This window comes from Gorilla gorilla, chromosome 3 (genome assembly GCF_029281585.2).
Source record: "Gorilla gorilla gorilla isolate KB3781 chromosome 3, NHGRI_mGorGor1-v2.1_pri, whole genome shotgun sequence".
Lineage (NCBI taxonomy): Eukaryota > Metazoa > Chordata > Mammalia > Primates > Hominidae > Gorilla > Gorilla gorilla.
The window spans coordinates 170568727-170584121 of record NC_073227.2 but is presented as its reverse complement, the minus strand read 5'-3'; the positions used below and the strand labels follow the sequence as shown (position 1 = coordinate 170584121).

Below are 15395 nucleotides of genomic sequence, written 5' to 3'. Positions count from 1 at the left end.
TAATTGTCAGAACTGTGGCAGTCCCTCCACTGGGAGACTTCCATAGTCATATTGCTTTACTGCCACTTCAGAGTTTGTTGCTGTGGACAGTGTCTGCTAGAATGTCTGCTAGAAGTTTAAGATTACTCAAGAGACTGTACAATTTCCATTCCCTATGAAAAATTTAGTTTGAAATTCTTTGGAAATAATGAAGCAGCATCAAATTATCTTACCTGTCATACATCAAAAGACCACAGAGATTGCTATATTTTAATATGAATATTTTTTCCACAATTAAAAATGTCCTTTTCCTTTAAAAATTTTTGTGCTGTTTGTTTGCATGTGTTTTGGTATAAGTAATAATGATATTAAAAATTATAAAGACACAAAACAGGGTATGTCCCTCGATGTAATGCTTCTAGGCTCTTACTTAATTTCAATATTTTTCTCTAAATATTTATAATTTTTAAAGTTTTAATCCTAAATTAAATATATTCTATTGCTATTGGCTAAAAATGTTGAAATTCCAGGACATTGGAATGGTTGATAGCTACAATAATAAAAAGTGTTTGAAATTGGCTTTTAATAAATATTTGTTGAATCAATAAATTTGGAACAACCCTGGAGAATCTGAGTTTCAATATTACCATAAGAATAACTCAATGGTCTTCAATATTTTGGAGGTTATAGAATTCTTTGAAAATTTGATAAAGTAGGAATTTCCTATCATTATCTCAAAAGAACAAAACAGAAATAATAACAAAATCTGAATCTATTCATGAAGCCTATAGGACAGGTCACCTTGTATAGTAGCAATCCCCAACTTTTTGGTGCCAGGGACCAGTTTTGTGGAAGTCAATTTTTCCATGGACCAGAGCAGGGCCAGGGATGTTTTCAGGATGAAACTGTTCTGCTTCAGATCATCAGGCATTAGATTCTCATTAAGAGCACACAACCTGGATCCCCTGCATGTGCAGTTCACAATAGGGTTCTAGCTCATATGAGAATCTAATGCTGCCACTGACCTGACAGGAGAAGGAGCTCAGACAGTAATGCTCTCTCACCCACAATTCACCTCCTGCTGTGAAGCCTGGTTCCCAACAGGCCACAGACCAGTTGGTTGGGGACTCCTGTTGTATAGAACAGTTTTATTACATAACGTGTGCTAACACTCAAAAGTACCTGGAGACCTATGTTCGTTTATTCAATAACATATGTATTTTTTTATTTGATAATAGTTACTATATACTGGGTCCAATTTCCTGCCTGGTGTGTGAAGAGCATACATAGTCTAGTGAGCAATGCAGACAACCGAAAGAAGTCTTAGGTATCATTAGAGCATTTAGAAAGGCCATTTAACCCCAAGTGTGTTTGATGTGGCAATTGGATAAGACCAATAAACTGAGATCTGGAGGGTGAGGCTTTATTTTGTCAGATATACTGGGAGGCTGAGAGGCACAGGAAAGACAATATCAATGAGCTTAGGTGAGCTATTTACATTTAAGGGGCTGGGGCATAGCTGGGAGGACAATGGCAGTAAGGGAAGCTGAAGGTAGGAATCAGATTAATAACGTTCTTAGAAACCTTAATAAGGAGTTTATACTTGGTGTCTGAGAACGGATGCCTTTAAAATAGATCAGTGACACCAATAGATTTGTATTTTTGAAAAATTACTGACTTTGGACAATGGATTGGAAGGAGAGGGTGACAAAATGGAGGTAAAACAACTAGTATGCTTTTTCAGTAATCCAGTGCATGGTGGTGATGGGGAAATGGACAGTTGATAGGACTTTGGATTTGGTTGTATTTGGAGATAAGGAAGAGGGTGGAGTCAAGAATGATTCCCAGGTTCTTGTCTTGAGCAATCTGGTGTATGGTTGAGAAATGCAGAATTTAAGGGAAAGAGCAGGCAAGAGGGAGCAGAAGAAAGGAATGAAGGTAGAGTCCAATTTTCAACACTGTGTTTTTAACACTGAGTCCAGTTTTCAACACTGAGTTTAAAACTTCTGTGGGAAATCCTTGAGATGTCTGGGAAGCAGTTGAGTATATGGGTCCAAAATTCAGAAGGGAATTGGGCCATATAGAAAAACTTGGGATTTATCAGTAGTTCTTAAATTCTTTCACGGAAGAAGAATGTAAAACCCTCTCATCTATAAAAGTACCTCATTTTGGCAATGAATCTCATCATATTTCTGAGAAAGCTCTTCCCCCAGGTGATGCTCCTTTACTTCATTCAGGTCTCTGCTCATTGTCACATTATCGAAAAGCTGCCCCATACTAACCTGTAGAAAATAACTCTCTAATCACTCCCTGTCTCTTTTAAAACACTTTATTGTTCTTCATGGCACTTACTACCACCTAACATATATATGTTTATTAGATTATTGCTCCTTTCACTAAAATGTAACCCCCTAAAAACAGAAATTTTATCTTTCCTGATCTTTAATCTATTCACAAAGTCTTGTACATTCTTGGCCCATACTAGGAGCCTAATATATGTTTTTAATAAATTATTTTCAAGAGAGTAAAGGATACATAACAGCATTTTGGGGCCAGGAGGGATTTGAAATTTGAGAAACCTCTTCTAAATATGTTGATGCAGCTCCCTGACCAAGGATGCCCTCCTTGAAACCTGCCACCACCCATAGATTTGAGAATCATTGTTACTGATACTAACTGGAGCCATGAGAGTCAATGTCATTGTCTAGGGAGACTATATAGAGTAAAGAGAGAATCATAAAAAGAAAGATTGAGAGAAACTGGTTGGCGTTCAAGGGGAAGCAGAAGATGAGTATTCCACAAACACTAAAGTAGTAACCAGAGAGGTAAGAAGAAAACCAGAATGTGCTAGATCAAGGAACTTGAAAGGCAGTACAAGGAAAAGTGTTAGATCCATAGTCTCCAATGCTGCTAGACAGAATTTTCTGGCTTTAGTAACAGTAAGTTCATGCAGTGAAAACATCTGCAGTAGATAAATTGAGGCACTATGAGGTTTAGAGAAGGATAGTTTAAGATAAAAAATATTTATGCATGCTTAAATGCTCATTGGAAGAAGCCAGTAAGAGGGAAAGGTTGTCAATACAAGAAAGATGAAGATAATCCATATTATATGGACTTCAAGGAGATTGGAGGGGGTGGATTTCTAATTTACTTGACAAGATTAGCGTTAAGTGAGGGGAAACATATTTCTCCATTGTTGCAGGAGAAGAAGGTGTGTAGATGCAGCTAAGTGTTTAGACTTGCTGGTGGGAAGTTGGGGTTGCAATAAACTAATTGTTTTTTCTTCCTTTGTGAAGTAAGGAATTAGGCCATTTGGTGAGAGTAAGCATTTAGATGGATTTGAATGTTCGAGGAGATTGAGGTAACACAGAAAATGGCAGAGAGATGCCTTAAAAAGCATGCATGAAATTCCAGGCCACTTGGAGAACCCCATTGAGGTTGGTGATCAAGAACTGGAGTAGTAGCATTTCTCCAGGTTGTATAATTTTCTTTAGTAATTATGAAAAATGAGGCATGGAGATGTAACATAATTACCCAAAATTGGAATCTTGCAAGTGACATAGTTGAGAATGAATTCTGAGAATCAAACATAAGGCTGTCTAGCTCCAGAGCACTATAAAACGAGGCCATTCTGGTACCAGAAGTGTCCAATTATTGCAAATGGTGAAGTCTTTTCTCAGGTCAGGCTCAACATGAACGTTGGAGTTTCCTGCTGAAAGCCAAGGCTAGATAATACTCCCACCTGACACTAATAGAGCTAATCCAGGTGAGCTCACATCAGAGACATGAAGCCAAGAACCACGGCCTATAGAGAGGCACCCTTTCTATGGCAATCAGGAGCTGCTATTTAACATTTTTCAGAGTACACTGGGAGAAAACAATATACTTTTATTTATATTTAATGATAAAGTTGACCAAGAATGTTTATTTAACAGTTTCTATACTGAGCAATTAGACATAGAGTGATTGAGGCATATGCTTCAGGTAGTAGTAAAAATAATCTCTTTGACTCAGATCAAAATGAGTACAGCAAGCAACAGTGACACAGAGGAGAAGCCTGAAAGAGGGCAAGAGGAACCAAACCTAGGAGAGACACATGTCCAGTAGCTATGCATGGATAAGGTCTTCGCTAGTTTCTTAGTGGATGGGGAAGTGAATATAAGATTCACACTTAATGGTATTTGTGGCTTGTATATTTGTAAGTGTGTGTTTATGTGTATGTGATTGAGATAACTATTTAGAATGTTCAGTTTTTATTTCACTGTGTATAGGTTTTGCCATTTTAAAACATTTTCCCTTTTGTTTTTATAAGGCTTTTGAATAAAGATTTTTTTGATATTTTCATACCTAAATGCTTAGACAAGGTGAGACTTCAATCAACAAATGTGGTCAAGATATCTTCTTATAGGTCTATAGAATCTTTTTTCAAATTTAAAAGTCAAACTGGCAAAATAATTGCTGAAATATGACACAAAGTTTAAAAAAGCCTAACATACAAAAATCTCTTACAAACTGGTAAGAAACACACTAACGGAAATTAAGTCCTTCTAAGGGTCATATGATGGCGGAATTCTCCAAACAATGAATAAATTACTTAAGAAAAAAAAAAAAGACATGACCATATCAAGCAAAAGCAAACTGAAATAAATACTGGAAAATTTTATTAAATGTTGATAAGTATAATACATTTGTCCATTAAGATAACAGAAATTGGAATATTATAATCAGTAATTTATAATAACTCTTTATATTGCAATATTGCTGTTGTAAGTAGAAATTTGTACTTTTTTTCTGATAAATTCTACCTTGAGAAATATTTAGACTTATAGTGAAAGATTTACATACTGAAATGTACTAGCACAATAGCTGAAGCGTATTTCCATGCGAAAGCCTGGGAGGGACACTCCCTGTAATAAAAACCACATGGATGGACCATTGTCATTTTCTCTGGCTCAACTTCCTAACCATGAAACGCCCTAGGTAACCTTCCAAATGCCTGAGATCTGAAAAGGGCTCCCTTATAAGATAGGTTGTGTTCCCCAAAAGAGTTGTTACATTCAGAGGAAAAGGTACTCAAATTGAAGTGGGTGGTTGCCCAATGCCCTTCCTTTTCTCAGAAACATCATCTGTCCAAGTAGCACATTCCAAGAGGGAACTTTTCTATTCAGGTTTTAAAGATACAATCAAAAAACTGCTTGATTCTTAATTATAAGCAAAAGAAATCCACTTATAGATTTAAGCAGAAAGATGTTGAATAGGATATTGTACAGAGGTCTAGAGAACTAAGTTCATAAACATAAAGGAATAGTAAAGGCTGGGTAGCTCCCAGTAATCCAGCCAAATCCTATAAAGAGTTTGATGCAGACACTGAATCCTGGGTGTTCCTGACTTTACAAATGCTGCCCTTGAAAAATATATATTGGTACTACAGTTACTCTATCACACAAATAGATTTCCCACTGTTTCACTCTTAAAAGCATTATTTGTTTCCATTCAAAGTTTGGGATTGGTGGAGATAATGGATGAAGTTCACGTGTGTGCATCCTAGCAACAGAAGAGGTATGAGTCATGAGCACCTGACTTTTGGCTTCAAATTGTGGGAAGTGAGTTCTGCCTCCTACTAAGTTTCATATGTAGGGAATGTGCCAAAAGTGCGATCAATTTATTATTTTTTTAAAAAGACAAAAGCCTATTGAACAAAAGGCAGATTAAAAATACACATTGAAAAATGTTATTAAATGTTGAGAGACATTAGCAAACATCCAGAATCTGCTATTAGATGGAAGGAGAAAGGAGAAGAGGAAGGTAATAAAATTATGCTAATTTATTTTTCATTCAAATAAACAAAAAATATTATTTCACATAAACAGAAAATAACATGACAGAAACAAGAAAAATACTGTGTAATATGGGCCGGGTGCAGTGGCTCACGCCTGTAATCCCAGCACTTTGGGAGGCCGAGGCAGGCGGATCACGAGGTCAGGAGATCGAGACCAAGGTGAAACCCCGTCTCTACTAAAAATACAAAAAGTTAGCCGGGCGTAGTGGCGGGCGCCTGTAGTCCCAGCTACTCGGGAGGCTGAGGCAGGAGAATGGCGTGAACCCGGGAGGTGGAGCTTGCAGTGAGCCGAGATCGCGCCACTGCACTCCAGCCTGGGAGACAAAGCGACACTTTGTCTCAAAAAAAAAGAAAGAAAGAAAAGAAAAGAAAAAATTAATGCGTAATATGAAATGTACTAGGAAACAAACAAACAAACAAAAAATCTTGTAGAATGGATGCAAACACGGCCAGGTGCGGTGGCTCATGCCTGTAATCCCAGCACTTTGGGAGGCCGAGGTGGGCAGATCATGAGGTCAGGAGATCGAGACCATCCTGGCTAACATGGTGAAACTTCACCTCTACAAAAATACAGAAATTAGGCGGTCATGATGGTGAGTGCCTGTAGTCCCAGCTACTCCAGGGGCTGAGACATGAGAATCGCTTGAACTCAGGAGGCAGAGGTGCACTCCAGCCTAGTAACAGACCGAGACTCCGTCTCAAGAAAAAAAAAAGGATGAAAACACTAAATTAAAAGGAATATAGAGTACAATTAAGTGGGCTCTGGAATGCCTCTATGCTAGTTTCAAAACCAATGATATAACTTACTGGCTATGGGGCGTTGGGAAAGTTATTTAAAGATTTTTCTGCTTCAGTTTTTTTCATTTATAATATGGTGTGCAAAACACAGAAAAGGAAAGCCAACTCAGCGAAAAATGTGTAAATGTAAACACATTCCTAAACAAACAAGAAATAATGAAAATTTAAAAAATTAAGCCTTTAAGAAGTCAAGAACAGGAAAATAAATCTAAATATTATTTAGAAAGGAATTAATAAAGATATATAGAGACATTAATAAGCCAGAAAATGTAAAATGTAAAAATAATTGACTTGTTAACTAAAACGGAATGGCTCTTTAGAAAAGAGAAAACAAATTTGAAATAGGTAAATATTTAAAACTTTAATTAAAAAACTGTTCTGGTGGAATGTTGAAAATGCATACACAGAAGAATGTAGTCACAGGTAAACTAATAAAACAAAATTTGCACATACGCTGAAAAGGGTTAATTTCTTGAATATTCAAAGAGATTTTTAGAAATCAACAACAACAAAAAAACCTTAAAAAGCCCAGGGAAAAATAGGTAAAGGACATGAATGTATAATTTCCCAAGGAAATAAGAGACAAAGATTTGAGCACCCAGAGTGGACTGCTTAGACAAGAATCATCTATTACAGAATAATACCTTAATAAGACTACATCGTTTCTGGCAGAGTGGGCTACATATTATGGAAATCTGGACACAAGTATAGGAAGTGTCTGTGAAAGAAGCCCATATTGGAAGCTCTATTCTATGGGAAGTATGAATATATAATGACAAAGCAATTCATAATGGAAATCTCTGAACTTCAGGGAGATTATGTTACTCTACAATGCGTATATTTAGCCAACCTAGGCAATAAACAATAAATACACCCATAATCTTAGAAACTAGGTGAAATAGACTAAATGAAAGAGGCAAAATCAAATTAAATATAAATACCAGAAATATATAAGGAGCTTTTCTGTCTTTGTAGGCTTTGGATCATGGACCGGATATGAAAGCAGTTATTAACATGTATGGCAGACTAATCCACCGTGTTAGATATCGACGTGGTCTTTGGAGGACAAGACAAATTCTCAACTTAGCAGAGCTAGAGGAGTGGATGGACCGAAAAAAATGTAAGTGATGCAGACACTTCTGGTTTGAATTTAAGTTTGGAGTTAATTTAGCCATTGGAATTTTAAATATAATTACCTGTAGAAAGCAAAGGTAGATTATATTTTATATTGCTGTAAGCAATTTGCATTTTAAGTTAGCATGTTGTATATTTGAATTAATTTATTTGGATCCTCTGCAAGTAACAGAAAACTCATTCTAGCTATCCAAAGCAAAAAGGAAATTTAACAGGAGAATATTGCAAAGATAGTGAAACAATTAGATTTCAGACTGAATATGAAACACAACTGCTTCAGAGATCTAGGGAGCAGGAAATAAGGGATAATCTCAATTTGCCTCTGGGGGATAGATAAGCCCCTACCACTTAAAGACTCGTTGTTGCTATGCTTTAAATTCATATTCCAGGGAGACAGCAACTGATACATATAGCTTGAATCATAAATCCAACACTTTGCAGTGGGAAGGTAGGGAATCCTGCTTGAGAGTTGCACAGAAACTGTGTTCATTGGAGGAGGGGTAGCTTCACAAAGGAAAATTGTATATACCAGAATAATAGTTAATGGACACCGAGCCTACTAAACAACACATTGCTTATTAGTGTTAGAATTCTATTCAAAGAATAAATTATCTCATTTATATCTTAATTTTCACAGATCCCAATTTATATTTATATTTAATGAATTCAGTATTGCTTAGGATTAGGATAGATTATTAGAGCCAGTTTCTTGACTAAAAAAATGACACAAGTAAGTTATATTTAATTGGAATCATTGTCTTACTGCTTTATAGGCAAAAATGTGAAAATGTTGGTAGTCTCAGCTAGTCATACAGTATTTATTTTACATTTAAGACTGTAAGTTCCATGAAGAAAGGGATTATGTCTGTTATATTTATCAGTAAATACTCACTATCTAGCAAATGCCTGGTTTATAAGAAGGGCTCAAAAATATTTGTTAAAATGATAGTTTTCATTAAGTTATGATAAGATTATGTGCTAAAAGCTATTTGAAGATAACCAGAACTCTTTGAGTTAGAATAGTTTCTTTTTTGTGGCTAGAGGTAGAGGGAGGAAGAAGTCAGAGAGAGAGGAGAAAGAGAAAAGAGAGAGAGATTGTTTTATATAAGTCAGAGGTTGCTAGATCAATTCATCCAGCCCAGCCCAACAGCCTGGTTTCTAGAGAAAAGAGCAGAAAGCAGCAAAGTGTTGGAGAGATGGGAAGACAGGAAGAAGAAAGAATGAGAAAACGAGAAGAGCGAGAGAGAGGCAGTGATAGAGAAGATCCTTCTCCCATTAAGAGGCTACTTGGACTCCTTTTACTTATAGAACCGAGAGAGTGAGAGTCAGATTTTAAGACTTTTGCCCGTAAGCTCTCCATACCACTAGTAGAAAATTCAGGAAGATCTTAGTATTTTTTTATGAATAGTAGTTTATATTATATAATCTAATATGAATGTACTGATTTCATAATACTTATCAGAATATATACTAAAACCTTACAGTTATTACACTGACCACATTTTCTTTTCCATCCACTTTAATTTTTAGCTGCTGACTTCCAAATCACATATCCTTTCCAAAATGCTTCTACTATTTTACTCAATTAGTCTTCTCTTCATACCCCAAACTATCACTTAATTGATTTTTTAACGTTATGGAATGTTGCTTATTTTTCGTAGCTTTACTTTCTTTCCATGATTTCTCCTTCTCAATTTGTAATGCAGATTTCAATATTTTCGCATCCTAAAATATCCCCTCAGTTTGAAAAAAATAATTAATGTGATTTCTGTTTTCCAGCCTGGACTCTGGTGCTTTCTAGCTGAGAAGCTTTTTCAGTAAAAGTCTTATAGATAGTAAGGGACAAGCCAGGTGGACTATGGGGGAAGAAGGTTTTAAGCAGAGGGAGCAGCAAGCACAAAGGCCTTAATTTGGAGGCGGCTAGTCTTGGAGAAAGCCAGGAGACTAGTATTACTGGAATGAAGTTTGTGACTGGACAGCAGAGCAAAATGAAATTGGAAAGGTAGTGGGGAGCACAGGTTATGTCAAGCTTTATAGACGATTGCATTTTACCTTGAGAGAATTAGGAAGCCATTGGAGGATTGGGAACAGAGGACTATGAAGCAACTTGTGTCACAGACATCACTCTGGTAATTTTGTTGAGAATAGGCTAACATGTGGCAAAAACAGAATAAAGGAGTCCAGTTAGGACAGATGGTGGTCTGTCCAACATAGGAGCTGAACAGTAGAACAGAAATTGATAAATGAATAATTTAAAGAATTACCAACCAGAGCATCCATTTACATTGAGGGGAAAGTGACTCAATAGAGACAGAATTTGCAAGTTCTAATTTGTCTTCATGTTACTTAGAAAATTCTTCATCCTTTCCGTGTGTTGATGGCTAATTGGGTGATATTTGGCAGTTACCTATACACTTTTTAAGCATCTTTCAATGATCAGAAAATTTCATTAATTTTCATGATTTAAGTTTTATATTTACCCTAAATATATCATCCTTGAATACTAATTCTCCTTGCATGTTGCTGAAAGTTTGCTCATAGGGCATAATATACAGGTTAAGGGCACTGTTATCAATTATACAGTTTCAAAGTCATAATATTAATAGGTACATCAATATTATCTTGTGAGAAACATATAAAGTGATTAATTCAAGGAGATACTAATAAAGGTCTATATACTTTTTCAAGGAGAAATACATTTACTTAATCACAAAAGTAAAAGGTGATATTCTTTTTGTTTTAGTTTAGAATCAGATCCTGAGACAATAATTCAAGTACAACTAATTTGCTTGGGAGTTAATCCTAGGCAATACTGTTAATGGAATGGAAAAAGGAGACAGAAGGGAAAGGAGTCAAAAAAGAGTGCAATATCAAGCAAATTACTACGTGGACAACTGAAGCTTAATCCCTCTAGGGAACTCAGAAAAAACAGTGTAAACAACTTGCCTTGAGTGCTGGGTCTTTATCAACCAACTCCCCTGAGTCAGTGGTTGAGGCCCACTGCTTGGTGCATAGATGGGTTGAGTGAAGGCCTGTAGCCAGAGGGAGCCCTTAGGCAATGGAATGCAGATGCTGGCAATTGAAAGTCAACTTAGCATGCACAGAAGTAAGGACAAGGAGATATGGATGGGGCACTGAAAGAAACTGCTCTAGTTTGCTTATTTCAAAAGAGACAAATAGCCATAAATACACTAAATATACATTTTCATTTATTTTACTGCTGTGTTTTAGGATCTCAAATAGCTATTCATATTTAGACAATCACTAAATATGTCTTGAATCTGTTGATGTCTCGTAGCTATCTCCCTCAGCTAAATGAATGAATGAATAGAAAAACTGAAATCCATGTGGTTGAGTGCCAGGATGATATAACTTCTGTTAGAAACCACCTTGGTGCCCTTTGCCATTGGCAGCCAGAGCTAAACCTGTATTTGAGCAGTCCCTGACATCCTATAAATGTTGACTTACACAATCAACATTTACAGGATACGATTATACAATTCATGGGGTTAAATGTAACATATTTCAAAGTAGAAACTCAGTGTCACTTTTTTGAAAAAAGAAAAAAAGAAATTATTTATGGAAAACTACACTTATAAAATGTATGCATCAATTTTCTTGCTCATTATCTAACTCCTTTCTAAAGTCAAGTATGGGAGATAAGTGATAGGTGGCCCAAGTGAGCGGTTTTCTGTGGTAGTCTTGAGCCAGGAGTGACAAAGTATCTTAAATATGAAAGTAGAAATACATGAAGTTAGTGAGCAAAAAGTAGACATTGCTCCCAATTAGGGGCCAACTTTAGAAACAGAATAAGCCATCCAAAGTGGAATTACCAATTTAAGTAGTTAGAATGTGAGTAAAAGCCAAAAAGAGATGAAAAAAGTAGAGCAGCTAATAAACAATGAAGAGTGAAATGGATCAGTAGGTGTCAGGTTCTCAGAAGTCCTGACATTAAAACTATGTCTTATGACATGGTTGAGTTGACATTATAGGATTTATGGTCAATTGTCATGAAGTCAGTATAGAAGATGCCAGTATTCATCTTGGGGAATCAAGTAAAAATTTCACTACTGCGGAATGTGAGGAGAGAGAAACATGCCCACTTCCTTCTAACCTTTGCCAGAAGGTTGATGTAGTGCTAGACTAATCATGGAGACTTACTGGTAGACAGGAAAATAAAGCTAAAGTTTTTACTTGATGTATTGTTTAAAAAAATATTTTCTTTTACATTTTTGTCCTTTTAGTCTATGAAATAATGTTTGCTAAGAGGGAAGATTGGCCAAAAATTGAAAGAAGTGAGCTCCCCAATTTCTTCAGTGACTGTGGTCATTTCCCAACTCAGAAACAAGTTGATGATACTTGGGACCTGGTCCATCAAGGTGAGTAGTTTCTCATTTCTTTTTTCTCCCTTCTTTTCCTTTCAACTTCTTTCTTTTCTCTTTCCCAACTTTCCTTAGTTGTTCTCTTCCTTTCTTCGTTCCTTCCCTTACTTTTACTAAACTTTTTGTGTAAGTGCTTTCCCTCAAATTTCTTTGCATCTGATCTTAATATTTGTGAAGGAAAATATTTGAAAAGTAGATTAAAAGAAGTTAATACAATACAGGTTTTTTTGGAGGAAGATGGAAGAGGTGGTTTTCATTTTTATAGTTTTTAAGTATTTTTGGATATAAAATAAGTTACATCAAGCTGAGTATATTTTAAACCATCATATTTTAAATACTGATGCTAGGAGGCTTTCTCCTGGATACTTAGATTTGGTATTGGAGAATACGGTCAAGTTAAAATGTATAAACATTGTAAGCTATTTCAATATAATAGACTTTCACAGAAAATCATTTCTTTTCTGAATAATACATGAAAAATATTGTTTATGAGAATATTTAATAATTTAAATTGAGCAAGATTTCTCTCTAAAGACTAATAAGGGGATGTAAATTGTCACAAAAGTATGAAAAAATCTCAGTGAATTTTCCTTTAATATTTTAAGATTCTTTTCAGCTTTTCTTTCTTTTTTCCCCAGCTTTGTCAAAGTATAATTGACAAAATGGTTTATATTAAAGATGTAATATGATGATTTGGGATACATATGCATTGTGTAATGACTACCACAATCAAATTAATCAATATATCCATCACCATTCATAGTCACCGTTTGTGTATGTAAGTGTGAGTGTGTGGTGAGGACACATGAGAACTATTCTCCTAGCTAATTTCAGGTAATCAATACAGTATTAACGACAGTCACCATGCTGTACATTAGATCCCCAGAACTTATTTGTCTTTCAAACTGAAAGACAAAAAGTTTGTATGTTTCGACCAACATCTCCTTAATTGCCTCCAACCCTCAGCCCTGGCAACTGCCATCCAACTCTATGCTTTTATATCAACTTTTATAGATTCCCCATATAAGTGAGACTACACAGTATTTGTGTTTCCATACCTGGCGTATTTAACTTAACATAATGTCTTCCAAGTTCATCTTTATTGTGACAAATGACAAACTTGCCTTATTTTTAAAGACTGAATACCAGTCCATTGTGTATAATACCACTTTTTAACAAAGCTGGAGGCATCACTCTACCTGACTTCAAACTATGCTACAAGGCTTCAGTAACCAAAACAGCATGGTACTGGTACCAAAACAGAGATATAGACCAATGGAACAGAACAGAGCCCTCAGAAATAATACCACACATCTACAACCATCTGATCTTTGACAAACCTGACAAAAACAAGAAATGGGGAAAGGATTCCCTACTTAATAAATGGTGCTGGGTAAACTGGCTAGCCATATGTAGAAAGCTGAAACTGGATCCCTTCCTTACACCTTATACAAAAATTAATTCAAGATGGATTAAAGACTTAAATGTTAGACCTAAAACCATAAAAACACTAGAAGAAAACCTAGGCAATACCATTCAGGACATAGGCATGGGCAAGGACTTCACGTCTAAAACACCAAAAGCAATGGCAACAAAAGCCAAAATTGACAAATGGGATCTAATTAAACTAAAGAGCTTCTGCACAGCAAAAGAAACTACCATCAGAGTGAACAGGCAACCTACAGAATGGGAGAAAATTTTTGCAATTTACTCCTCTGACAAAGGGCTAATATCCAGAATCTACAAAGAACTCCAATAAACTTACAAGAAAAAACAACCTCATCAAAAAGTGGGCAAAGGATATGAGCAGACACTTCTCAAAAGAAGACATTTCTGCAGCCAAAAGACACTTGAAAAAATGTTTGTCATCACTGGCCATCAGAGAAATGCAGATCAAAACCACAATGAGATACCATCTCACACCAGTTAGAATGGCAATCATTAAAACGTCAGGAAACAGCAGGTGCTGGAGAGGATGTGGAGAAATAGGAACACTTTTACACCGTTGGTGGGACTGTAAACTAGTTCAACCATTGTGGAAGACAGTGGCGATTCCTCAGGGATCTAGAACTAGAAATACCATTTGACTCAGCCATCCCATTACTGGGTATATATACCCAAAGGATTATAAATCGTGCTGCTATAAAGACACATGCACATGTATGTTTATTGTGGCACTATTCACAATAGCAAAGACTTGGAAGCAACCCAAATGTCCATCAATTATAGACTGGATTAAGAAAATGTGGCACATATACACCATGGAATACTATGCAGCCATAAAAAAGGATGAGTTCATGTCCTTTGTAGGGACATGGTTGAAGCTGGAAACCATCATTCTCAGCAAACTATCACAAGGACAAAAAACCAAACACCTCATGTTCTCACTCATAGGTGGGAATTGAACAATGAAAACACTTGGACACAGGGTGGGGAACATCACACACTGGGGCCTGTCGTGGGGTCGGGGGAGTGGGGAGGGATAGCATTAGGAGATATACCTAACGTAAAGGACGAGTTAACGGGTGCAGCACACCAACATGGCACATGTATACATATGTGACAAACCTTCACGTTGCGCACATGTACCCTAGAACTTAAAGTATAATAATAAAAAAAAATACCACTTTTTTTTTTTTCCATTCATTTGTTGACAGGTACTTAGGTTGCTTTCTTATCTTGGCTATTGTGAATAATGCTGCAATGTAGGTACAGCTATCTCTTTAACAAACTGATTTCATTTATTTGGATATATACCCAGTAGTAGGATTGTTGGATCTTACGGTAGTTCTATTTTTAATTGTTTAAGGAAACTCCATAATATTTTACATAATGGGTGTACCAATCTATATTCTACCAACAATGTACAAAGATTCCCTTTTCTCCACCTCTTCACCAATACCTGCTATCTCTTGTCTTTTTAATAAAGCTATCATACTAGGTGTGAGGTAATAGCTCACTGTTGTTTTGACTTGCATTTCCCTGATGATCATATACCTGTTGGCCACTTGCATATTTTCTTTGGAAAAATGTTTATTGAGGTTTGTTGGCCATTTTTGAATTGAGTTATTTTGGGATTTTTGCTATTAAGTTGTATCTTTATCATTTATTTTGGATATTAATCCTTTATCAGACATATGGTTTCCAAATATTTTCTCCCATTCTACAGGTTCTCTTTTCATTTTGTTGATTGTGTTTCCTCTGTTGTGCATAAGCATTTTAGTTTGAGGTAGTCCCACTCGTTTTTTAAAAATTATTATTTT

The 15395-nt window shown here is 36.0% G+C and overlaps 1 protein-coding gene across 4 annotated transcripts in view; it reads left to right on the top strand.

Annotated features, from left to right (window-relative positions):
• The window catches only part of IQCM (IQ motif containing M), a 471732-nt gene that overhangs the window by 181173 nt on the left and 275164 nt on the right, over positions 1-15395 (top strand). For all 4 annotated transcript variants that reach the window (XM_055384490.2, XM_055384492.2, XM_055384491.2 and 1 more), the window contains 2 exons: positions 7592-7736; positions 11995-12129. In XM_055384490.2, coding sequence (XP_055240465.2) covers positions 7592-7736; positions 11995-12129 — 280 coding nt within the window. The remainder of the gene's footprint in view (positions 1-7591; positions 7737-11994; positions 12130-15395) is intronic.